At 34.6% G+C, this 26,351-nt stretch overlaps 1 protein-coding gene across 4 annotated transcripts in view; it reads left to right on the top strand.

Moving 5' to 3' along the window:
• KIAA1328 (KIAA1328 ortholog) overlaps nt 1-26,351 on the top strand; it is a 374,054-nt gene that overhangs the window by 1,076 nt on the left and 346,627 nt on the right. Inside the window, exons 2-4 of one of the 4 annotated variants that reach the window (XM_007180910.2) lie at nt 5,176-5,211; nt 5,938-6,080; nt 13,343-13,437. In XM_007180910.2, the coding sequence (XP_007180972.2) occupies nt 5,176-5,211; nt 5,938-6,080; nt 13,343-13,437 (274 nt within the window). Of the gene's footprint in view, nt 1-5,175; nt 5,212-5,937; nt 6,081-13,342; nt 13,438-26,351 lie in introns of those variants that run through there. The other 3 variants (XM_057526538.1, XM_057526537.1, XM_057526539.1) reach the window with 3 other exon arrangements.

The following is a 26,351-nucleotide window of genomic DNA, read 5'->3' as shown; positions in this document are numbered from 1 at the left end:
CATTGCTCTTAACTTTGGCAGAATCATTCTTTGCACATTCTACTTAGCTCTCAGTAAAACTTAGAAAGTTGCATTATCAGTTACCCTTGTTGAATTACTAGGATTAAAGTGTCATGCCGTGGAGAGTGAGATATTTTTGCATTTCTTGCTGCTCCGTGTTTAGTGTTATGCACTTTTTAAACATAATTACCACTTGTGTGTGATAGGTTGGTGAGAATCAAGTGAAATCGTGTCCATACACGGTGGGTAGAAGCACACTGATGCACTGTGCAAATCAAATATTTTTTTCTTTACCTATAAGGAGAATATGTACACTGGGAACAAGTGGGCTGAATTAGGAAGTCAGGAAATTGGGATGAGTCGTACTTTCTCGTGAAACATTACCTCTGCATTGTTAGAATTTTGTGATAGAGATATTTGAAGATTATTAGCTTATAATGTGCTTCTTTAGTGTAATCATTTTCGTAACCATCCATGTGGCTTTGGTTATTATTCCTTAACTTTCTGTATAACCAATGCTATTGTGCTGATACAGAATATATAAGAATATTGTTCTGATATAGAATGTGTGTGGGGCGTGGGGAGGGGAGACAGTCTGTTGCAGTGGGTCTGATTAAGTTAATAGGTATGTAAACTGAATCTATGCTCTTGGTCTTAGCAACCCTGTACTCTCAGTTATTCGTGTAGTCATATTACTACCTATTTCATACAGAAGTCACATAGCCTTCCTTTTCTCTTACACTCTCCCTTACTCTAAAAATTTATGGAAAATACTAATCTTCCCATTCAAAGTGGGGAGTTGAAATTATATGGGGAAAATGGTGGTGATTACATTCTGTAGAAATTCAGATGCTTGAAAGGAATTGCAAGGTTACCAGTATCACTCTTCCTATTCCACATAATGACCAATTAATATCCAGCCTCAGATATTTTCATTTTAATCTCTATAGGACATAAAAGCAATGTCAACTATAAATTTGTTACTGAATCTTTGCTAAAAAGCATAACAATAATTATGAATCATTTGATTTAGTCACGTGTCTTTTAATCTTGATCTCTTTTCTTGTCACAGTGATGACTTCCCAGGCCACCCCAAAGCATTTATAGTTAGAACTTTCAATAGAAAAAGACCAAAAAGTATGCACCTATAATCTGGTATTCTTTTCACACTATTGAAAGATTTTCAGTGTTTCACCTAAACAGTTAGAGAAATATGGTTGAGCGATTTCCTGGTCCTGGATGTTTCCGTCATGTGAGGACAGACCATCTGTGACTGAATATCACCTTTTTCATACTGTTGTTCTTATGAGTTCTGTATCTCCTGCACAGTAAGATTCAGCAGTGCTGTTTTGCACAAGGTATGTCTTTTTACGCAATGTGTAAACAATGAGTATGCCATGTTGTCATTTATGGCTTAAATCTGCAAGTAGAATATGCCCCTTCGGCCATAAACTGCTTTCCTCCTTCATTATAGCTCCTGGTAATATCAAAAGAAGTTAGTGTTTCTGCAGTATCTAAATTTGCTGAAGTGCACTCAAGTGTATTATCATTAACAGTATTATGAACTTGATATTAACAAATATGAACTGTAAAGGACCTGGTCGAAACATTGCAGTAGCTGTAATCTCTGCCATTGAGTTTTTAATTAAAAATAGAGACTTTACGTTGATGTTAAAATAATATACTAGTCAGGAAAATCATTGTGGTTAGTAATAATAATACACACGTTGTTGGTAAGTGATTGAAACTCACAAGGTTAGGGTAGAGTGGGAAGCACTACGTTTATTTTCTTCAGATCCTGGTGATGTAGGGTAGGTATACTTATTTCTCTCTACCACTTCTGCCTTGGGTTTCTCATTACTACTTTAATTCCGGAAACTTGGGCATTAAAGACTCTTTATAATTTGCTGTACTTGTCTTATTGAGGCACTTCCAAATGAACCAAGTAGAACTAAGGTGGCACATAGAACCCAATAAGAGGTCCAATATACATTTGATATATATTGTGTCTCTTTGACTTTCCCATAAAATATATATTTGTTGGGAATCTTTGTATTTGAAGAAGGTAAATATTTGGGTTCTTAAGATAATGAGCTGAAGATAGATTACATATGATTAGAAAAGATAGGATGGAGGCAATTTTGAATATTTCTATCTTATTTATAAAAACTTTTGTTAAGGTCTGTTTATTTAGCGTTTTTATACTTGAAAAGAAATTTGGCATGGATGTAGCTAGTGGGTTTTGTGTGCATATTTTGAATAGGACAGAAAGAGGAGGATAACACTGAGTTGTTGGACAGTGCCTCATAGGATTAAATAAATATCAATTTCATTCATTCATAGATGGTTTACCATGAACCAGGCGTTCTTTGACCTTAGGAGATACAACATTGAACAAAACGATGTAAATCTTCACCCTCTTGGTGCTTACATTTTAGTGAAATGAGATGAGTTCATGAATAAGTAAAATAATATATGTCCAGTGATTACAGGTGCTATGGAGAAAAATAAAGCCGGAAAAGTGTAGCTATCATGGGGGTCTTTTGTGTCTTTTTTTATGCCAGTACTGTACTGTTTTGATAACTATAGCTTTGTAATATTTTGAAACCAGGAAATGTGATTCCTCCAGCTTTATTCTTTCTCAAAATTGCTTTGTCTAATTGGGGTCTTTTGTGGTTGCATACAAATTTTAGGATTGTTTGTTCTATTTCTGTGAAAAATGGCATTGGAATTTTGATAGAGATTGCATTGAATCTGTAGATTGCTTTATGGACATTTTAACAATATTCTTTCAATTCATGAGCATGGAATATCTATTTATTTGTGTTTTCTTCATTTTCTTTTATCAATGTCTTATAGTTTTCAGTGGATAGGTCTGTCACCTCCTTGGTTAAATTTACTCCTAGATATTTTACTCTTTTTTTGATGCATTTGTAAATTGGATTATTTTCCTAATTTGTCTTTCTGATAGTTTTATTCTTGTATTGAAATGCAACAGATTTTTATATATTGATTTTGTATCCTACAACTTTTGTTTATAAACAAACTGAATTTATTTATTCGTTTTAACAGTTTTTTGGTGGAGTCTTTAGGGTTTTCTATATGTAGTATCATGTCATCTGCAAATAGAAGCTTGTGGAAGGCTTCTACAGTTTGTTTTTCTTAAAGAAATAGGAAGCAAAGTTATTAGCTTAGAGTAAGGATTGGGGAGGTGGCATCAGGTTTGAGAAGAGAGGAGAAAGTGTAAAATACTTGATGAGCTTCCAAATCAAGGTGCATCTGAGTGGGGTCCTCAGTGGCTGGTCTCTTCCAGCTGTTGAGCAGGCTCCTTTGTGAATGATCCAGAGAAGTGTAGTATGTTTTCCAGGACTCTGTTATGTCAGTCTTTCCATAGGTCATCCTTGGAGATGGAGAATATTCTGCAAATTCATCACTACTTTATACTCTAATTGAAGACACTGCCGTATGGAACATGTCCTGGGTCATCTTGAATTTTTTCCCCTGGGTAGTTTTTCCCATGTGTATATTTCCAACAGCAAATGATTAAACATTTATTGAGCACCTGCAGTGTGTGCAGTCCTAAGGGATGTAAAAAATGAATCTGCTGTTAAAGATCGTGCACAATTTCATTTTGTAAGGATTTTTTTTGGATTGTATGTCAGTGAATTTAGAAATTCTCTCTCTGCTCCAGTGTTAGTGGCAGTCAATTTCCTTGGACTTGTGGGGTCTGATTTTTTGCTTGTTTACTTGTCTTATGTGCCTCCTAAAATTTTCTAAGCTCCATCCCTGATGTCTAAGGGAATTTAAAGTCTTTAGAGGCCCTATCAGCCAAAAGCTTGAAGCTGTGATAGTGCTGCAGAGAGCTGGTAGAAACCACCTGGCAGCTCAGACAGTAAGCACCATCTTTGTGTTCCATAGGGATTCTAGGCATTTCCAATCAGCATTCCTTGAAAAGAATCCATTACTAGAATTGATTCTGAACTGAAATATATTGACTTTTTAACATGTTATTAATCCACTGTTTTATTCCAGCCTTTTCCCAGGAGGAAATAGTTAATAATTGGTTTGTCTACAAATTTTGGAAAAGAAAGTGTTTTATAAAGTAACAGAAAACTTTAGTATTTTCTAGATCATTTGGAAAAAATTGTTTAGATACTTACTTCCTGGAAGTGTAATAGAAGGTTATCAAATGGTGGACATACCTGGATTTAGATATAGTTCTGAATAAAATTTTATTTCTGGAAAGTAAACTTTCTTATTATATTCCCTTTCTATAGCAGTGTTCTAGCCTTTCTGAATTTCTCCTTTTGAAATTCAAAATAGTTCTTTTTGTCTTAAATTTCTTCAACTTCTTAAATAGTAGGGCTTCTTGAGACATTTCATGAATATACTGCAGAAGAATAAAAAATGTTTTTTATGTTTGCATGATTGACTTGCCCTCAAACAGTGTTTGTTCTTCAAAGCTGAAGCTCACTTTGAAATTACAAATTCTTTTTTTTTTAATATATCTTTATTGGAGTATAATTGCTTTACAATGTTGTGTTAGTTTCTGTTGTACAACAAAGTGAATCAGCTATAAGTATACATATATCCCCATATCCCCTCCCTCTTGAGCCTCCTTCCCATCCTCCCTATCCCACCCCTCTAGGTCGTCACAAAGCATCAGAGCTGATCTCCCTGTGCTATGCAGCAGCTTCCCACTAGCTATCCATTTTACATTTGGTACTGTATATATGTCAATGCTAAAGCTTACTTTAAAATTAAAAGCTAAAGCTCAGTTTGAAATTACGAATTCATGCCTAAAATAACTTGTCATTCATCGATGATGAGCAAAATGGAGTATTTAACTCCTTGTTTACGAAAGGAAAGAAAATGAAAGGAAACTAATTTGTAGTGTATCTCACTTGGGAATAAGCATGGATAAAACTTTTATGGAACAAGGCCTTCCAGAATTTTTACAAAGCAGATAGTTGTGAATATATAAAGATGAACTTTAAAAGATTATTAATTTTGTTACATTTATTTTAATTATGGTGCTTTCTAGTTTTGTTTTTAAAAGCTAGTTATAAACTCCCAGGTCAAAAGAAATTACAAATTATAACAGAAGTACAGAACAGCAATGTTTGGATGTTGGATAATCTTTTCTAGTATTTTCCTTTATATCTTCCTACATAGTTTCTGATGAAGAACAATCAGTAGTGTATGTTCCAGGTATGATTTTCTGCATTAATTTGGTAAACTTCCGTTGCCTCTTAAGAGTTAGGAGAAAATAAAAACATTAGGATAACTTTGTAGGTATAAGTAGATGCAAAACAGTTCATCAGAACCTAATTTTTTTTTTTTTTTTTTAATGTTTGGTATGACCCCACTAAGCTTTGAAATACTGCCTTATTTTAGGGGCTGGCTGGGCAAGTCAGCTTTTGATGAATTTATAGAATACTTCATTCATGTGTTAAAGAGCAAGAGATTCTTTTCTTGTCATATTACAAATAATAGTTTAAATTTTATATTTCAAAAAAAAAGTGAAAACTTCTTTATATAGTGTTTATGTAATAGACTTTAAAGCTTACTTACTGGTTGTTAAGAGATGAGTAGTAAAACTGAACCACCGGAGGCACCCTAATTATGTGAAAAATCAGATTTTTAATTTCCAGTAAGTTAAGGTATGTATGGTATGTTGTAGTTTATTGGTTTTAATGAGACTTACGGATGTTCACATCCCCATTTAAAAATACTTCAGTTGAATCTTTGCATGCAAAACATCGTCTTTTCATGATTCATTATTTATTAACAGAGCCTTAAAACGAAGTTTATAAAGTAAGAGATTTCCCCGTCAGGTGCCATAAGTAGAGGATATCAAGGAAGAGGTTGGTGGGGGGAGGGTTTAAGAGAATGAAAAGATGTAATTTTGAAATCTTGTTTGATGGAAATCCTTAGGAATTTCTACAGAAGGAAATATCAGATCAAGACACAAGATGGTGAATCCAAAAGCTGATGTTAAACTTAAGACTTCCAAGGTGACTGCTACTTCAGTCTCCATGGAGTCTTTAAAAGGTGCAGGAGATTCAGTAGATGAACAGGTCAGTAATTTCTTTTTTTCTTTTTCTGTTTTTTTTTTTTTTCCTTATTCTCCAGTCTTTATAAATGCTGACCAGTAAGTCATTTTTTTGTGCTGACCAGTAACTGATAGATAAGGGTAGAAGAGCCCTTGAAAGAACATTAGATGATCTACAAGTATTTTTAAAGATACAGAGGATTCTAGGATGCTTTGCTTAGTATGAATATAAAGTATGCATATTACTCATTTTGTTTCAAAATGTCCAGGCTTGCTTTAAGCCTTAGTTAAGAAACATTTATCGTCTTAGTGTGTCTCCAAAGACTTACATCCTGATCTGTGTGGAGTTAGTAAATCAAATTGACAATTTTTTTCTTTTATTAGGTGTCCTTTGTGATTTTTGTTCATGTGAATTTGTTAGTTGATGATGGACAAACCTTTGTATATAAGAAAATACTTTATTAAAACAAAATCAGCCTGTATTATTATTGTTATTATTATTATTTCCTTCGTTTGGCAAATAATATCATAAAGACTTTATTTTTATAGCTCAGTCATTGATTTCTCCCTTGTCTTTCTTTGCCTCTGTAATAGTGTCTGTACATTCCTTTGGTATATGCTCTATCTGATTGGTTTATTTCACTTTACTTTCTGTTATATTTTGTCTCCCCAACCAGAGTTTAACTCAGGGTTTGGCAATCTATGACCTGTAGGCCAAACCTGCTTCTTCCTGTTTTGTGAGTAAAGTGTTACTGGAACACAGCCACTCTCAGTCTTTTAGTGTTATGTTATTGCCACTTTCGTATTACAATGGCAGAGGCGCTGTAAAGACGAATGCTCACAAAGCCAAAATCATTTGCTATCGAACTCTATATAAAAAATGTTTTTCAGTACCTGGTTTATGTTCAAATATTGAAATTTTCAATGTCTAGTTTGTTACCAATTACAGTTGACCCTTGAACAACACGGGTGTTAGGGGTGTTGAACCCTGGGCAGTCGAATATTTGCATATACCTTTTGGCTCCCCAAAACTTTACTAATAGCCTACTGTTGAATGAAAGCCTTACTGATAACATAAATAGTCAATTAACACATATTTTGAATGTTATATATATATTTACATACACTTCACGCATTCATGACACACCTTTTTTCTTAATTTTTTTTTTATATTTCTTAGGCTGTGTGGTTCATCTGCAAGCTTATTCAAACTGTTGTAAATCTCCAAAAAGTTTTCCAATATATTTATTGAAAAAAACTGCTTGTACGTAGACTTGTGCAGTTCAAACCCATGTTGTTCAAGGGTCAACTGTTTTACGTTTAGTTATCTACAGGATTTAACTGTGATTAGCTCAAAAGGCCTGCCTATGTTACTTTTATCCCCAGTGTATACACTTCACACTAGGATGTGAATAGTTGAATTTGCAAGTTCTTATCAAAAATTGAAAGTACTTTTTCATATAATGGTTTGTGTGTTTTATAGTGAACAGAAGCTATTCCCCATTCATATCAGCTCCTGGCAACCACTAATCTGCTTTTAGTCTCTCTGTATTTGTTTGTTCTGGACATTTCATATAACTGGAATAATGTAATATGTGGCCTTTTGTGACTGGCTTTTTTCACTTAGTATAGTGATTTCAAGTTTCATCTATGTTGTATCATGTATCTTTACTTCATTCCTTTTTATGGCTCAATACATATTTTGTTTAACCACCAGTTGAAGGACATTTGGGTTGTTACACTTTTTGGCTATTATCAATAATATTGCTGTCAACATTCATGTACAAGTTTTTGTGTGGATGTATGTTTTCAATTTTCTTGTGTATACACCTAGAAGTAGAATTGCTGGGTCATAGAGTAATTCTGTGTTTAACCTTTTGATGAACTACCAAAGTAGCTATACCATTTTACATTCCACCAGCAATGTATGAGGATTCCAGACTCTCCACTTTCTCACCAACACATTATATCCATCTTTTTTATTTATAATTGTCGTAGTGAGTGTGAAGTGGTATCTCATTGTGGTTTTGATTTGTATTTTCCTAATGGCCAAAAATGATCATCTCTTTATGTGCTTCTTGGCCATTTGTATGCGTTCTTTAGAGAAATGTCTATCCAGATCTTTTTCAGTTGGGTTGTTTGTCTTCTTATTGATGAGTTGTAAGAGTTCTTTATAGATTCCACCTCCAAGTTCCTTGTCAGATATATGAGTTGTAGATATTTTCTCCCATTTTGTGAATTGTCTTTTCACTTTCTTTTTTTTTTTTTAAATAAAATTTATTTATTTATTTATTTTTATTTTTGGCTGCATTGGGTCTTCACTGCTGCGCGCGGGCTTTCTCTAGTTGCGGCGAATGGGGGCTACTCTTCGTTGTGTTGTGCAGACTGTTGTTGTGGACGGAGCACAGGCTCTAGGCAAGCGGGCTTCAGTAGTTGTGGCTTGCTGGCTCTAGAGCGCAGGCTCTGTAGTTGTGGCACATGGGCTTAGTTGCTCTGCGGCATATGGGATCTTCCCAGACCAGGGCTCGAATCCGTGTCCCCTGCATTGGCAGGCAGATTCTTAACCACTGTGCCACAAGGGAAGTCCTCTTTTCACTTTCTTATTGGTATCCTTTGAAGCTTGAAAGTTTTAAATTTTGATGAAGTCCGACTTATCAGTGTTTTCCTTTTATTTATTTAATTATTTATTTGCTGTCATATCTAAGAAATCATTGACTAAACCAAGGTCTCAAAGATTTATACCAACATCAAGGAGTTTTATAATTTTAGATATTACATTTAGGCTTTGATCCATTTTGATGTAATTTCTGTACATGCTGTGGGTAGTGACCCAACTTCATTCTTCTGCATGTGGATTTCCAGTTGTCCCAGCGTCATTTGTTGCAAAGACCATTCTTTCTCCTTTGATGGTCTTGCCACCCTTGTTGAAAATCTGTTAAACATAAATGTGTTTGTTTCTGTAATCTCAATTCTATTCCATTGATCTATATTTCTATTTTAATCCCAATACCACACTGCTTTAGTATACTGTAGCTTTGCAGTAAGTCCTGGAATCAGGAAGTGTAAATACTCCAAGTTTGTTCTTCCTTTACAAGATTGTTTTGGCTATTCTGGGTCCTTTGCATTTCCATAAGAATTATAGAATCAACTTGTCAATTTCCGCACAAAAGTCAACTTGGATTTCAGTAGCAATTGTGTTGAATCTTTTTTAAAAAATTAAAAAAAAAATTTTAATTCAAATATAGTTGATTTACAATGTTATGTTAGTTTCAGGTGTATAGTACAGTGATTCAGTTTTTTATGTGTATGTTGTATATATACCTATATATTATATATGTATATATATTTTTCCTTTTTTAGATTCTTTTCCCTTATAGGTTATTACAAAATATTGAGTCTAGTTCCCTGTGCTATACAGTAGGTCCTTGATGGTTATCTATTATATATATATAGTACTGTGTATATGTTAATCTCATAAATTAGGAGATTGGGAATCTTTTTTTTCTTAATTTAAAAAAATTTTTAATACAATTTTTAAAGGTTACTTTCCATTTACAGTTATTACAAAATATTGGCTATATTCCCCGTGTTGTACTATACATCCTTGAGCCTATCTTACCCCACAGTTTGTATTTCCTACTCCCCCACCCCTATGTTGTGTTGAGTCTTTAGATCAATTTGGAGAGTACTCTCAACTTAATACTATTAAGTCTTCCAGTCCTTGAATATGGTGTGTAAAATGTCTTTCTATTTATTTAGGTCTTCTTTAATTTCTTTCAGTGATGTTTTATAGTTTTCAGTGTACATTCTTTATACTCCTTTTGTTGAATTTATTTTCAAGTATTAAGTGTTTTATACTCTTTGATACTACTATTAACGGAATTGTCTCCTTAATTTCATTTTTGGATTTTTCACTGCTAGTGTCCAGAAACACAGTTGATTTTTTATCCTGCAACCTTTCTAAATTCATTTATTAGTTCTAATCTAATAGTTTTTCGGTAAATTCCTTACAATTTTCTATATATAAGATCATGCCATCTGTGAATAGAGATAGTTTTACATACCCCTTTTCAGTTTGGATTCCCTTTATTTCAGCTGTCTTCTAAAGAGATTTAAAAATGCAACAAACTTTATAGCAAGTTCATTTTTCCATACTGATAGTCTGTTGGTCCAGTATCATTTATTAAGAGGACCATTCTTTTCCCCATTGAATTGCCATGATGCTATTGTAATTCAAGGAGAGACTTAAAATTTCACAAGTCTGGCAACTGTGAGAGGAGAAAGAAAGAAAGATTGACTAGGAAGAGCCTCAGACTTCCTTGCAGTCTGAGGTAGTGTCTGTCTGTAGAGATGTATCCTTCCCGTATTATAGCATAGCGTCTTTTTTGGTAATCTCTATCCTGAATTTTGTGTTTGTCATTCTTTTGTTTTTCTATATCAGGGGTTGGCAAACTTTTTCTGTAAAGGGCCAGATGGAAAATATTTAGCCTCTGTGAGACACATGGTTTCTGTCTTAATTATCTAAGTCTGCCACTATAGTGTGGAAAAAGCCATATGTATGTCAATGTATAAGAGAATGTGCATGACTGTGTTTTGTTTTGTTTTTAATTAATTAATGTATTTATTTTTGGCTGTGCTGGGTCTTTGTTGCCTCACGCGGGCTTTCTCTAGTTGCGGCAAGTGGGGGCTACTCTTTGCTGTGGTGCGTGGGCTTCTTAACTGCGGTGGCTTCTCTTGTTGTGAAGCATGGGCTCTAGGCGCTCAGGCTTCGGTAGTTGTGGCACGTGGGCTCAGTAGTTGTGGTGCACGGGCTTAGTTGCTCCACAGCATGTGGGATCTTCTCGCACCAGGGCTTGAACCCACGTCCCCTGCATTGGCAGGCAGATTCTTAACCACTGCGCCACCAGGGAAGTCCCCCATGGCTGTGTTTTAATAAACCTTTTTTACAAAAACAAGCTTTGGACCAGATTTGGCTTGCAATCGTAGTTTACCAACCCCTGTCCTATATGGTCTAAACATGTATTTATTTTTTAAACAATGTTTAGTTTTATATATATTTCAAACTTTATATAAATGATCTCGTATTGTGTGATTTGCTTTTTTGTTCAACATTATGTTCCTGAGATTTATTTATGTTGCATATAGTTATATTTCATTTCCTTTCACTGATATTTCAGTCAAGGTTTAGTCAGTTATTTTAACTGGGAGTATTTAATTTAAAGACTTGTTAAATTGGTGCTGGAGAACGGAAAAGCAAAAAGGGCACACTAAGTTATCGTGTAGGTAGTAACTGCAAGAAACAACCACCACCTTTAGGGCTGGGAAATCAGATAGAACAAGTTGGAATTATTAAAACCTAGAAGCTTGGAGGGGGAGCCACTTAGAGCTGGAACTTTGACCTCCGATGATGGGAAACCAGCCTGACTGGTATTGCTGTCCCCAAGCAGACATGATAAAGGCTGGTTCTACGAGGGCTGGAAGAATTCCCAACTGGAATCAGCTGTTCTTGCCAGGGTAAAGATCTCTGACAGGGGTGGCAGCACTGACAGAAACAGGAAGCAAGGAGAAAGGAATGTGTCCTTTCTTCCTCTAAGAGCCTCTAGTTCTTCCTGCTGGCAGAGTTTAACAGAACGTTGTGGCAAAGAAGAAATGAAGTTTCCAGAGTCTCAGCCTCAGCATCACAAAACAGAGCATTGGGGATGGGTTTGAAGATGAATGTCAACAGCGTAACAACCAGTAGCTACAGAATTCCATTGTATAAATATACCACAGTTTAACTCTGGTTGACAAACATTTGTGTTTTCAGGTTTTTGCCTAAACACGATGCTGCCGAAGTTCTTGCCTGTGTGCAAGGGTTTCTCTTGTTTGTTTACTGAAATTTCTTTTAAAGGGTTTTCAGCAATTTTTCACATTGCCAAATCCAATGACTTCTTTTTATATTCTGTTTAACTTTTTTGATCATCAGCATCATTAACCCCATATTCTTCTGGAAACTTTTTCTCCCACAATGTCGTATGCTTCTGATTCTCCTCTTGTCTTTTCAAAAACCAATTTTAATTTATTTTCTTGGGTTAGGAGATGATTTTTAAAAACTAATATTTTTTTCTTAACTTTAAGGAAAATTTTAAAACATAGAAAAGTATAAAGAAAATAATAAAAATCTAAATATTATCAATAATAACATATGGCTGAACTTTAAATCTTTAAAACTCTGCCTTGAGAGCCAGACCCACATTTCTAACTTCCTGACTAAACATTTCCACATGAATATCCTCCTGGCATCTTAAATTGACCATATCTAAAATCTAAAACCAAATCCATTTAATTTTTTTTTTTTTTACCATATCCTCTTTCCCATTTCCTTTTTCTCCCCTATCTTTTCCATATTTGGGTAGCAGTAATTCCAGGATTCATTTTAAGGGTATTAGATTATTCCTGGCCACCTGAAGTAATTGGACTAACCGACTTTGTGGTTACTCAAATGCCAAGGATTCTTTTTTTTTTTTAACATGTTCCTTTTACATGTTACCTCCAGTTCCCTTGTGAATCCCTAGGTTTCATGGCTTTAAAGCCCCCTTTTGATGTTCAAGTACTAGGAGAACTTTTTATAGCACAAGAGATAGGATAGTACAGTGGGTAAGAACATAGACTCTGGAATCAATGCTTGAGTCTTGATTTTGCTACCTAACTGCTATATTCCTAGGCAAGATATGTAACCTCCTTGTAGAATAGGAATAATACCTACCTAATAACGTTGTGAAAATTAAATGGATAAGTATAAAATACTTAGAATATTCCTAATAATACTAGGTATAATGTTATCTATTACTCTTTGGTCTAATACTCTTTGGAATGAACCTTTGGATATATTGAGAGCTTAGAACTGGTGCTTCTGCTGCCAGCCTTAGTATACCTTTAAGCAGCCATGGGGCTATGTTGTAGGAAAGGTTCTCAGTATCTTCCATTAGGTGTTTGTTTCTGTGACATTCACCAAGGGAAAGTTGTTTCCTTAATACTCCCTAACACTTAAGCAGGCACATTTCTGCCTAAGTGTTCTTTCTGTGTGCTTTTCTGTGTAAATTTCAGATGTCCCCTGGTGGTCAGATAGTTCCTTAGCCTGTGTTGACTTCACAGTAGGTTTAAATGAAATGGGTAAATAGTGTTCTACCATATAAAAGAGATCCAAGAAATTTCATCTCCTGTGCTTATTTTAAGAAATTTATCAAAAAGTCTTAAAAATTGTGTTTTGTGAAAGTTGATCAGAAGGATTTTTTTTTTTTTTTAAAGAATTTCTGCAGGGGAGGAATAAAGAGTGCATCATTGAAGGATTTATGTCTTGAAGACAAAAGACGCATTGCAAACTTAATTAAAGAACTGGCCAGGTGAGACAAAACCTTATATGAAATGCATTACTATATGAGAGACAGTGGTTTTTTTGAAAATAGAAAATTACAAATATGTTCTGATGTCATTGTGTCATTGTGTCATTGATCTTATGGGAGCAGTGGCTTTTAGAAGAAAAGGTATTCTGTGGTGCCAAAAAGAAAAGTAGAAAAAAACGTAAAATGGAAAAGAAACACTCTCCAATTTATGTTTTCTGGTTTATTTAATTTCCCAAATTGTTTCATGGAAATATCTGCAGCAGTCATTTATCAAGGGGGAACATTTTGAAACTTAGCTCTGCTATTGATGTAGGTTAATATTGTAATCAGAGGCATAACACTTTGGTTTTGCTTTAGTATCTGAAACAGAAAAGAACATTCATTTTATTGTCATCTTTCACAAGAATACTAGTTGTCATTTTGCTAACTTCTGATACTTTCAAATAAGGGATTTTAAATTTTGAGAATGAGAGTTCTTAGCTGTTTGGATGTACTATTCCAGTTTATTAATGATGTGTATGAAGCATATTTACTTTGTATAATTTTTTTGTTAATATACATGTCAAGTTTTGGGGTCTTAAATAATAAATGAAGATGCCTATAGAGGAATGTATTAATATAAATTATAAAAGTTAAGTTTAGGGGAAGGCCATACCTAAAAATTGATAAAATTGTATTTATTTTTATCATTGAATTGCATGTTTGGAAATAGGTCTTTTTCTTCTTTCTCTATTTTTAATTAAAGATAACTACATGAAGTGTTTCATTTTGAGACCTTAAAAGAATGTTTGTAGAGGCTTTTCTAGAAAGACCGAAGTTAAAAATTACCTTATTAAATCATAGAATCACAGGTATAAAAGATGACAAAAATCAGTGATGTTTTGGGGGCTTAGGTTACAAGGTATGAGATTTCAAACTACATGCCTTAGTCTGAATGTGATATGCCACCTGAGATAAGCAGTAACCTCTTTCACTAGAATTCTTTGACTGTTCTGTTCCCTGAAGTAGAATTTTCATGATCTCAAGTAGTGTTTTTTGTATTGGGAAAACATTTAATGGTTAAACATTTAATTTATGATCATCTCACAAGGCTTTTTACCACGAAGATGGATGTGGATGTCCTTAAAGCAATTACAATTAGTTTGACTTCATATATACTGGTCCTGAATTGCCATTATTGTCCTGACTGATACATTTTCAGCTACCAGGCTTAGAGAGTACTTGACATCTTAGAGTATATTGTTTTGGTTTCAGTAAACTTCTGCTTTCTAGCAAAGTGCTCAATTCTTGGTAGAAGGTCATTGTGTTAATACAAGGTTAATATTAGTACAAATTTCACTGCTAAAACCCCCTGTTATTACTATATTAACTATTAACATACAGGTATATGGGAATAATGTATTCTAGGGTCCTTGAATTTGCTACGTTTCCTCTGCTGGATATTTCAGTCTATGTTTTTCTACTTATAGTTGCCAAACCGTTTTTTTTTTTTCCTTCAAGACAGTTTTGTGCAAGTGGGAAAGTAGGGATAGAATTCCATGTACCTCAAACACTGGCAACAGAATATTTCTAGCCTTCATGTTCTTTTACCTCTGAATTTTCAACCTGATTTCAAATAACTGGTTTCCTGTTGGCATTAAATACAGTCATTTCTCTTTCACCTTGAGAAATAAAGTACATACTCCTTTGACCAGATATTTCCCTCTAGCTACTACCTTCTTTGTACTACAACATAACCTCATTCCTAGAAAAGAGTCTGTAATATCTATAATACTGTTTTCTACTCTGTTGCATTTCATTCCCTCCTCAAACTTATTCATTTATTTTAAAATATAATGTATGGAAGTGCAATTTATATACGATAATATGTACCCATTTTAGTTGTATATTTCACTGAGTTTTGACAAATGTATGATTACTCCAAAAAGTTACATTGAGAACTTTTACAGTCAGTCCCCTCCTCTAGCCTCCATCCCAGACAGCCATTAATGTGATTTCTATTATTACTGCTTAGTTTTATATGTTCTGACACACCAGTATAAATGGCCCAACAGTATGTACTTTTTTCTGGCTTTTTTCCCTCAGCAAAATGATTTTTGATGTGTGATAAAATATACATAACATAAAATTTACCATCTTAACCATTTTTAAGTGTACAGTTCAGTGATATTAAGTACATTCGTGTTGCTATGTGACCATTTCTGCCATCCATTCCCAGAACTTTTTCATCGCTGAAACTCTGTCCCCGTTAAACAATAACTCCTCACTCTCCCCACTGCCTATTCCCTGGTAACCACTATTCTATGTGCTTCATGAATTTGGCTATTCTAGATACCTCATATAAGTGGAATCATATAATATTTGTCCTTTTGTATCTGATTTATTTCAGAGCGTAGTGTTTTTGAGACTTTTTTTAATTTGTTGTGTATAGGAGTAATGCATTTTTTATCATTGAGTAGTATTCCATTGTATGCCTGTACCTTAATTTGTTTATCTGTTCATCTATTAATGGACATTTGGGTTGTTCCAGTATTTACCTTTTATGAATGGTGATACTCTAACATTCATGTACAAGTCTTTGTGTGGCTATGATGTTTTATTTTTCTTCTGTAAATACTTAGGAGTGGAATTACTCAGTTATATGTTAAGTGTATATTTAACTTTATAAAAAAACTGCCAAACTGTTTCCCAATGTAGCTGTGCTATTTCATACTCCCACTAGGAACTTATGAGAGTTCCATCATTCTGCATATTCAATAACTCTTGGTATTGTCATTTCTTTACATTTTGACCATTCTCATGAGTATAGTGATATCTCCTTGTGGAATGAATTTGTGTTTCCGCAATGATTAATGTGATCATTGGCCAGTCTTTTGTTAAGTGTCTGTTCAAATCTTTTGCCTGTTGTTTTTTTTTTTTTTTCAATCACCCCCTTCCTTCTTGACATTGAAGTATTAGAGTTCTTTATATATTCTGGATGTAAGTTTTCAAATATTTGTTTTTTCCTCCCAACCTGCAGCTTGCTTTTAATGCTTTTAATATTTTCTTTTGAAAAGCAAATTTTTTTTATTTTGATGAACTTCACTTCATCAGTTTTTTCTTTTATGGTTCATGTTTTTACTGTTCCATCTAAGAAATCTTGCCCATCCCACAGTAGCAAAGATTTTTTCCTATGTTAGAAAAGACTATATCTTTTCTGCAGAATTAACCTCCGCCTCCTTGTCAAAAATCAGTTGACCATATATGCATGGCCTATTTCTGGGCACTTTATTTCATTCCATTGACCTATATGTTGCCCTGATGCCAATAACATACTAACTTGATTACTGTCATTTTATAGTAAGTCTTGAAATCAGGTAAATCCTATTGATTTTTTCTTCTTTTTGAAAATTGTTTTGGCTCTTTGAGGTCCTTTGCATTCCACTAAATTTTAGAGTCAGCTTATTAATTCCTAAAAGAACATTGCCCCCTGGAATTTTGTTTGGGGTATATTGAATTTACAGATCAAAGTGAGGAAAATTGACATGCACTGAGTCTTCCAATCTATGAATATGTCATATCTCTCCATTATTTTTTTAGATTTTCTTTCATTTTTCTCTGCATGATTTGTAGTTTTCAGGGGTACAGGGTGTAAAATATGCTCATATTTTGTTGTATTTATCCTTAAGTATTTTATGGTTTTTGATACTATTATAAATGGTGTAATTTTAATTTTATATTATACTGTACACTTAATTTTAAATTTTATTTCATTTCTAATTTTAAAAAAACAATTGATTTTAATATTGACTTGGTATCCATCAACTTCTTAAAATTCACTTGTTATAGTAGTTTTTTTTGCCAGAGTACTTTCGATTTTCCACATACAGGATTATGTCATCTACAGATAAGAACAGTTTTATTTCTTCTTTATAATCTATAGATTCTTTGTTTCTTTTTCTTGCCCTTTGGCATTGGCTAGAACCTGCAGGACAATGTTGAATGAAAGTGACGAGAGTGGACATCTTTGCCTTCTTTTTCTTATCTTAAATCTTTAACTATTAAGCACAATGTAAGCTGTAGGTTTTTTGTAGATGTTCTTTATCAGGTTGAAGATATTTATTTTTGTCCCTAGTTTGGGGAGGTTTTTTTTTTTTTTTTTTTTTTTTAGTCATAAATTGGAGTAGAATTTTGTCAAATGATTTTTCTTCATTTACTGTGCTGATAATATGTTTTTTCTCTGTTATACTCTGGTAAAATACGTTGATTGGTTTTTGAATGCTTAGTTTACCTTGCCTTCCTGGCCTAAGCCTCACTTAGTCATGGTGGTTTTTGGTTTTGTTTTTAATCTATTACTGAGTTTGATTTGCTAATATTTTATTAGAGATTTTTGTAACATGAGAAATGCTTGTAGTTTTTATGAAATGTCATTATGTATTTTTTTTAAATTAATTAATTAATTAATTTATTTTTGGCTGTGTTGGGTCTTCGTTTCTGCGCGAGGGCTTTCTTTAGTTGTGGCGAGCAGGGGCCACTCTTCATCGCGGTGCGCGGGCCTCTCACTGTCGCGGCCTCTCTTGTTGCGGAGCACAGGCTCCAGACGCGCAGGCTCAGTAGTTGTGGCTCATGGGCCCAGTTGCTCTGCGGCATGTGGGATCTTCCCAGACCAGGGCTCGAACCCGTGTCCCCTGCATTGGCAGGCAAATTCTCAACCACTGTGCCACCAGGGAAGCCCCCATGTATTTTTTTTAACTTTATGTTTTAATTATGGTAAAATACACATAACTTAAATTTTACCACTTTAACCAGTTTTTAAGTCTACAGTTCAGTTGTATTAAATGTATTCACGTTGTTGTTCAGCCAGCCTCCAGAACCCTTTTCATCTTGCAAAACTAAAACTCTGTGCCCATTAAAGCTCCCCATTCCTCCCTTTGCCAGCCCCTGGCAATCACCATTCTACTTTCTCTGTCTACAAATTTTACTATTCTAGTACCTTATATATATAAGTCAAATCATTGTGTTTTTTACCATAATGTGGTAAAATACATATAACATACAACTGACCCCTCGTGACATTTAGTACACTCACAGTTTTGCATAACCACCACTTTTAAGTTCCAGAACATTTTCACCCCAAAGGAAACTGTACCCATTAAGCAGTTGCTGCCCATTCTCCCTTTCCACCTAACCCCTGACAATAGCTAATCAGTTTTCTGTCTGTATTGATTTGCTGACTCTCGATATTTCGTTTAACTGGAATCATACAGTATGTGGCCTCTTGTGTTTGATTTCTTTCACTTAGCATAATGTTTTCAAGGTCGGCTTAAAAATACCCCATTGTGTGAATACATCACATTTTGTTTCTCCATTCATTCGTTTATAGACATTTGGGTTTCTACCTTTTGACTATTGCGAGTAGTGCTGCTATGAATATTCATTTGCAAGTTTTTGTTTGAACACCTGTTTCAGTTATTTTGGCTATATACCCAGGAGTGGAATTACTAGGTCTTAGGTTATTCTATGTTGAACTTTTTGGGGAGCTACCAATCGTTTCCACAGCAGCTGAACCACTTTATATTCCCCCTAACAATGTACAGGGATTCCAATGTTTCTATATCCTCACCAACACCTGTTGTATTTCATTTTTTTGATAATAGCCATCCTAGTAAGTATGAAGTGTTATCTTATTTGTGGTTTTGATTGTCATTTTCCTAGTGGCTAATGATGTCAACATTTGTAAGTCTTCTTTGGAGAAATGTCTATTCAAGTCCTTTGCCCATTTTTTAATTGGGTTGTTTGTCTTTTTGTTGTTGTTGTAATAGTTTTACATATTCTAGATTTTAGACCATTAAAAGATACATGATTTACAAATAATCTGTCATTATGTAAGTTGTTTTTTCACTTTCTTGTGTCCTTTGAAGCATAAAAGATTTTACTATTGATGAAGTCTAAATTTTCTAATTTTTCTCCTGTTGATTGTGCTTTTGGTAACATATCTAAGAAACTACTGCCATATTAAAGATCATGAAGATTTAACCCTATGTTTTCTAGCTCTTTATTCAGGTCTTTGGTTCATTTTGGTTTAATTTTTGTGTATGGTAAGAGGTAGTGGTTCAACTTAATTCTTTTGCATGTGGAAATCCATTTGTCCCATTTGTTGAAGAGACCATTGTTTTCCCATTTAGTGGTCTTAGCAGCATTGTCAAAAAATGATTGACCAGAGGTGTATGGCTTTATTTCTGGACTCTCAGTTCTTTTCCATTGATCCTCATGTCTATTCTAATGCCCATGCAACACTGTTTTTTGGTTTTTTTAAAAAAAATATTTATTTATTTATTTGGTTGCAGCTGGTGGGCTCTTTAGTTGCAGCTCACTGGCTCCTTAGTTGCGGCCTGCATGTGGGATCTAGTTCCCTGACCAGGGATCAAACCCAGGCCCCCTGCATTGGGAGCCCAGAGTCTTCACCACTGTGCCACCAGGGAAGTCCCCAACACTGTTTTGATTAGTGTTAACTTTGTAGAGAACATAAAATACAAATCCTACAACTTTCTTCTTCCTTTTCAAGATTGTTTCAGCTATTCTTGGTCCCTTGCAATTCTGTATGAATTTTAGGATCAGCTTTTACATTTCTGCAAAAAGGCAGTTGAGATTTTGATAGGATCACATTGAATCTATAGATTGCTTTGAGGAGTATTGCCATGTTAACAGTATTAAGTCTTCCAATCCACAGACATGAAATATCTTTCAGTATTTAGGTCTTCTTTAATTTCTTTGAGTTTTATAGTTTTCAGTGTACAAGTCTTTCACTTCCTTGGTTATTTCCAAGTGTTTTCTTCTTTTTGATACTCTTAGAACTGTTTGATTAATATTCTTGTCAGATTGTTCATTGCTACTGTATAGAAATACGAAAGATTTTTTTTAAAATAAATTTATTTATTTATTTATTTTTGGCTGCGTTGGGTCTTTGTTGCGGCGCGCGGGTTTTCTCTGGTTGCGTCAAACGGGGGCTACTCTTTGTTGCGGTGCATGGGCTTCTCATTGTGGTAGCTTCTCTTGTTGCGGAACACGGGCTCTAGGCAGGTGGGCTTCAGTAGTTGCAGCACGTGGGCTCAGTAGTTGTGGCTCGCAGGCTCTAGAGCACAGGCTCAGTCTTTGTGGCGAACGGGCTTAGTTGCTCCGTGGCATGTGGGATCTTCCCGGACCAGGGCTCGAACCCGTGTCCCCTGCATTGGCAGGTGGATTCTTAACCACTTCGCCACCAGGGAAGTCCCCGAAAGATTTTTGTATGTTGTATGAAACTTTGTTAAATTTGTTTATTAATTAGTTCAAATAATTTTTTTGTGCATTCTCTATGGATTGTCTATATATAGGATTGTGTCATCTGAAAATAGAGATAGTTTTACTTCCTCCTTTCCAGTTTGGATGCCTCTTGTTTCTTTTTCCTGTTTAAGTACTCTGGCTTGAAGTTTCGAGCCTGAATGAAACATATTGAATGGAGTGGTGGAAGCAGGCATCCTTATCTTGTGGGAAAGGTTTCAGTTTTTCATCAGTGGGATAAAATGTTAGCTGTGTTTTTTTCATAAATGCCCTTTATCATGTTAAGGAAGGTTCCTTCTGTTCCTAGTTTGAGTGTTTTAGATTTTGTCAAAAGCTTTCTCTGTATCAACTGATATGATCATAACTTTTTTGTTTGTTTGTTTCCTTTTTTGTATTAAATATGGTGTTTCAATTGATTTTCTTATGTTGAACAATTCTTGTATTACTGGGATAAATACCAATTGATCATGTTGTATAATCCTTTTAATATGTTTTTGGATTTGGTTTGCTGGCATTTTTGAGGATTTTTGAATCTATATTCATAAGGGATATTGGTCTGTAGTTTTCTTTTCTCATAGTGTCTTTGTCTGGCTTAGATATCAGGTAATGCTGGCCTTATAGTATGAGTTAGGAAGTATTCCCTCTCCTTATGTTCTTTGGAAGAGTTTGAGAAGTATTGGTGTTAATTCTTCTTTAAATATTTTGTGGAATTCATCCGTGAAGTCATCTGGTCCTTGGCTTGTCTTTATTGAGTGGTTTTTGATAACTGTTTCAATCTCTTTTACTTGTTATAGATCTGTTCAGATTTTCCATTTGTTCTTGAGTCAGTTTTGGTAATTTTTGTATTTCTAGGAATATGTTCATTACATCTTGGTTATCCAATTTGTTGACATACAATTGTATGAACTATTTTCTTACAATTCTTTTTATTTCTGTATAGTTAGTAGTAATGTGCCCACTTTCATTTCTGATTTTATTTATTACATCATCTCTCATTTATCAGTCTAGCTAAAGAATTTTAAATTTTGTTAATCTTTTCAAAGAACCAGCTTTTGGTTTTGTATATTCTCTATATTGTTTTTCTATTTTCTATTTCATTCATCTTTCCTCTAATCTTTATTATTTTCTTCCTTTTGCTACTTTTGGGTTCGAGTTTCTAGTCCTTAAGGTGTAAAGTTAAGTTACCGACTTTAAATCTCTCTTCTTTATTTTAATTTCTTTTTTTTTTAAATTTTATTTTATTTGACCATGGCTCACGGCATGCAGGATCTTAGTTCCCCCACCAGGGATCGAACCTGTGTTCCCTGCATTGGGAGCGCCGAGTCTTAACCCCTGGACCACCAGAGAAGTCCTTAAATCTCTCTTCTTTGTTAATGTAGGCATTTACAGCTATAAATACCCTCTGGGCACTGCTTTTGCTGTACCCTATAGGTTTTGGTATGTTTTATTTTCATTTTCATTTCATCTCAAAGTACTTTCTAATTTTCCTTATGATTTTTTTCTTTTACCCATTTGTTGAGTGTGTTTTTAATTTCCATATATTTATGAATTTCCACTCTTCTTTCCCTTGATTTTTAGCTTTATTTTATTGTACTGGAGAAGATACATTTTTTTTTAACATCTTTATTAGAGTATAATTGCTTTACAATGGTGTGTTAGTTTCCGCTTTATAACAAAGTGAATCAGTTATACATATACATTTGTCCCCATATCTCTTCCCTCTTGCATCTCCCTCCCTCCCACTCTCCCTATCCCACCCCTCTAGGTGGTCACAAAGCACCGAGCTGATCTCCCTGTGCTATGCGGCTGCTTCCCACTAGCTATCTATTTTACGTTTGGTAGTGTATATATGTCCATTCCACTCTCTCACTTTGTCCCAGCTTACCCTTCCCCCTCCCCGTATCCTCAAGTCCATTCTCTAGTAGGTCTGCATCTTTATTCCCATCTTGCCACTAGGTTCTTCTGACCATTTTTTTTTTCTTTTTTTAGATCCCGTATATATGTGTTAGCATACGGTATTTGTTTTTCTCTTTCTGACTTAATTCACTCTGTATGACAGTCTCTAGGTCCATCCACCTCACTACAAATAACTCAGTTTCGTTCCTTTTTATGGCTGAGTAATATTCCATTGTATATATGTGCCACATCTTCTTTATCCATTCATCTGTTGATGGACACTTAGGTTGCTTCCATGTCCTGGCTATTGTAAATAGGGCTGCAATGAACATTTTGGTACATGACTCTTTTTGAATTCTGGTTTTCTCAGGGTATATGCCTAGTAGTGGGATTGCTGGGTCGTATGGTAGTTCTATTTTCAGTTTTTTAAGGAACCTCCATACTGTTCTCCATAGTGGCTGTATCAGTTTACATTCCCACCAACAGTGCAAGAGGGTTCCCTTTTCTCCACACTGTCTCCAGCATTTATTGTTTGTAGATTTTTTGATGATGGCCATTCTGACCGGTGTGAGATGATATATCATTGTAGTTTTGATTGGCATTTGGAGAAGATACTTTGTATTCGTTCACTCCTGTTTAACTGTATTGAGATTTGTTTGTGAGATTTGTTTGAGATTTGTTTGTGATTTGCTTGTGACATTGAGATTTGTTTGTGACCTAACATATAATTTATTCTGGAGAATGCTCCATGTGCACTTGAAACAAATGTTGCTTCAACTGTTGCTTGGTAGAGTGTTCTATATATGTCTTTTAGATCTAGTTGGTTTATAGTGTTGTTCAAGTCCTCTCTGTTCATATTGATGATATTTCATCTAGATGTTCTATTCATTGAAAGTAGATTATTGAGGTCTCCAACTATTATTGTAGAACTGTCTACGTTTCTCTTCAATTATGTTCATGTTTTCTTTATATATTTTGGGTCTCTGATGTGTAACGTGTTTACTTTTATAATTTTTACAAATCCTTAGGGAATTTACCCATTTATAAATCTATGACATCTGTCTCTTTTTCTTGTAACATTTTTTGTTTTAAGGTTTATTTTGGGTGATGTTAGTAAAAAGCCAACCCAGTTTTGTTTTGGTTACTATTTGCATGGTATTTGCATGAAATATCTTTTTACCATATTTTAGCTTTCAACCTTTCTGTCTTTTAATTTAAAGTGAGTCCTTGCAGGCAACATATAGTTGGACTGTGGGGTTTTTTTTTAATCCATTTTGCCAACCTCTTTTTTTCATTTGGTGGATGTAATCCATTTACATTTAAAGTAATTTCTGTAAGGAAGTACCATTTTGCTTTACACATATGGGGGTGTGTGTGTATACATTTATACACATATATATATACACATGTATATGTACATATATGTGTGTGTGTGTATATATATATATATTTTATATGCAGGTATACCTCAGACATATTGCAGGTTCTAAACCATCACAGTAAAGCGAGTATCACAGTAAAGTGAGTCACACAAACCTTTTGGTTTCCCAGTACATGTAAAGGTTATATTTACACTATACTGTAGTCTGTTAAGTGTGCAATAACATTATGTCTAAAAAAAAAACCAATGTACATACCTTAATTTAAAAATACTTTATTGTTAAAAAGTACTTACCATCATCTGAGCTTTCAGCAAGTCATGATCTTTTTGCTGGTGGAGGACCATACCACAGTGTTGATGCCTGCTGACTGCAGGGCGGTGGTTCTTGAAGGTTGGGGTGTATGTGACAATTCTTAAAGTAAGACAACAATGAAGTTTGCTACATCAATTGACTTTTCCTTTTACTAGCGATTTCTCTGTAGCATGCAATGCTGTTTGACAGCATTTTACCCACAGTAGAACTTCTTTCAAAATTGGAGTCAATCTTCTCAAACCCTCTTCTGCTTTATCAACTAAGTTTATGTAATATTCTAAGTTCTTTGTTGTTATTTCAACAATCTTCATAGTATCTTTACCAGGAATATATTCCATCTCAAGAAACCACTTTCTTTGCTTATTCGTAAGAAGCAACTCTTTTTCCATGAAAGTTATCATGAAATTGTAGCAATTAAGTCACATCTTTTGGTTCTACCACATCTGCAGTTACTTCCTTTACTGAAGTCTTGAACCCCTCAAAGTCAACCATGAGGGTTGGCATCAACTTCTTCCAAACTGCTGTTAATGTTGATATTTTAACCTCTTCCCATATATCACAAATGTTCTTAATGGCATCTAGAATAGTGAATACTTTCCAGAAGGTTTTCAGTTTACTTTGCCCAGATCCATTAGAGGAATCACTGTCTATGGCAGCTTACAAAATGTATTTTTTAAATAATAAGACTTGGAAATTGAAATGACTCCTTGCTGCAGAATGGATGTTGTGTTAGCAGGCATGAAAACAACATTAATCTTTGTACATCTCCATCAGAGCTCCTACATGACCAGTCTCATTGTCAATGAGCAGTAATATTTTGAAAGGAATCTTTTTCTGAGCAGTAGTAGGTCTCAACAGTGGGCTTAAAGTATTCAGTAAACCATGTTGTAAACAGATGTGCTGTCATTCAGGCTTTGTTGTTCCACTTATAGAGTGCAGGCAGAGTAGATTTAGCATAATTCTTAATGGCCCTAGGATTTTCAGAATGGTAAATGAGCATTGGCTTCAACTTTAAGTCACCAGCTGCATTAGCCTATAACAAGAGAGTCAAACTGTCTTTTGAAGCTTTGAAGCCAGGCATTGACTTCTCCTCTGTAGCTATGAAAATCCTAAGTAACATCTTTTCCCAATAGAAGGCTGTGTCATCTCCACTGAAAATCTGTTGTTTAGTGTAGCAACCTTCATTAATTATCTTAGCTAGGTCTGGATAACTTGCTACAGCTTCTGCATCAGTACTTGCTGCTAACCTTGCACTTTTATGTTATGGAAATGGCTTCACTGGAGTGTTCACTGGAGTAACACTTTTAATTTCTTTCAAGAACCTTTTCTTTCCATTCACAACTTGGCTAACTGGTGCAAGAGCCCTACCTTTTGGCCTATCTTGGCTTTTGACATGCATTCTTCACTAAGCTTAATTACTTCTAGCTTTTGATTTGAAGTGAGAGATGTGTGACTCTTCCTTTCACGTGAACCCTTAGAGGTCATTGTACAGTTATAAATTGGCCTAATTTCAATATTGTAGTGTCTCAGGGAATAGGGAGCGCCAAAGAGAGGGAGAGACAGGGGAATGGCCAGTTGATGGAACAGTCAGAACACACACAACATTTATTGATTAAGTTCACTGTTTTCTATGAGTGTGGTTCATGGCACTCCAAAACAATTACAATGGTAATAGCAAAGATCACTGATCACACATCACCATAAAAAATTTAATAATAGTGGAAAAGTTTGAAATATGGCAGGAAATACCAAAATGTGATGTAGAGACACAAAGTGAGCAGATGTTGTTGGAAAAGTAGTGCCTATGGAGTTGCTCAACACAGGGTTACACAAACCTTCAAATTTGTAAAAATGCAATATCTGCAAAGTGCAAAAAAGTGAAGTGCAATAAAACAAGGTATGCCTGTATATAAAACAGCAAGAGTTTATGTAAAATATACAGATGAAAAAAGACATTTCTTGTTCCTCAGTTACTTTAACAGTACTATCTTTTCTGTTTGATTTGTGTGTGTGTGTGTGTGTGTGTGT

This window comes from Balaenoptera acutorostrata, chromosome 13 (genome assembly GCF_949987535.1).
Source record: "Balaenoptera acutorostrata chromosome 13, mBalAcu1.1, whole genome shotgun sequence".
Lineage (NCBI taxonomy): Eukaryota > Metazoa > Chordata > Mammalia > Artiodactyla > Balaenopteridae > Balaenoptera > Balaenoptera acutorostrata.
Note: the sequence above shows the minus strand (reverse complement) of the source record. Positions and strands in the feature narration are given on the sequence as shown.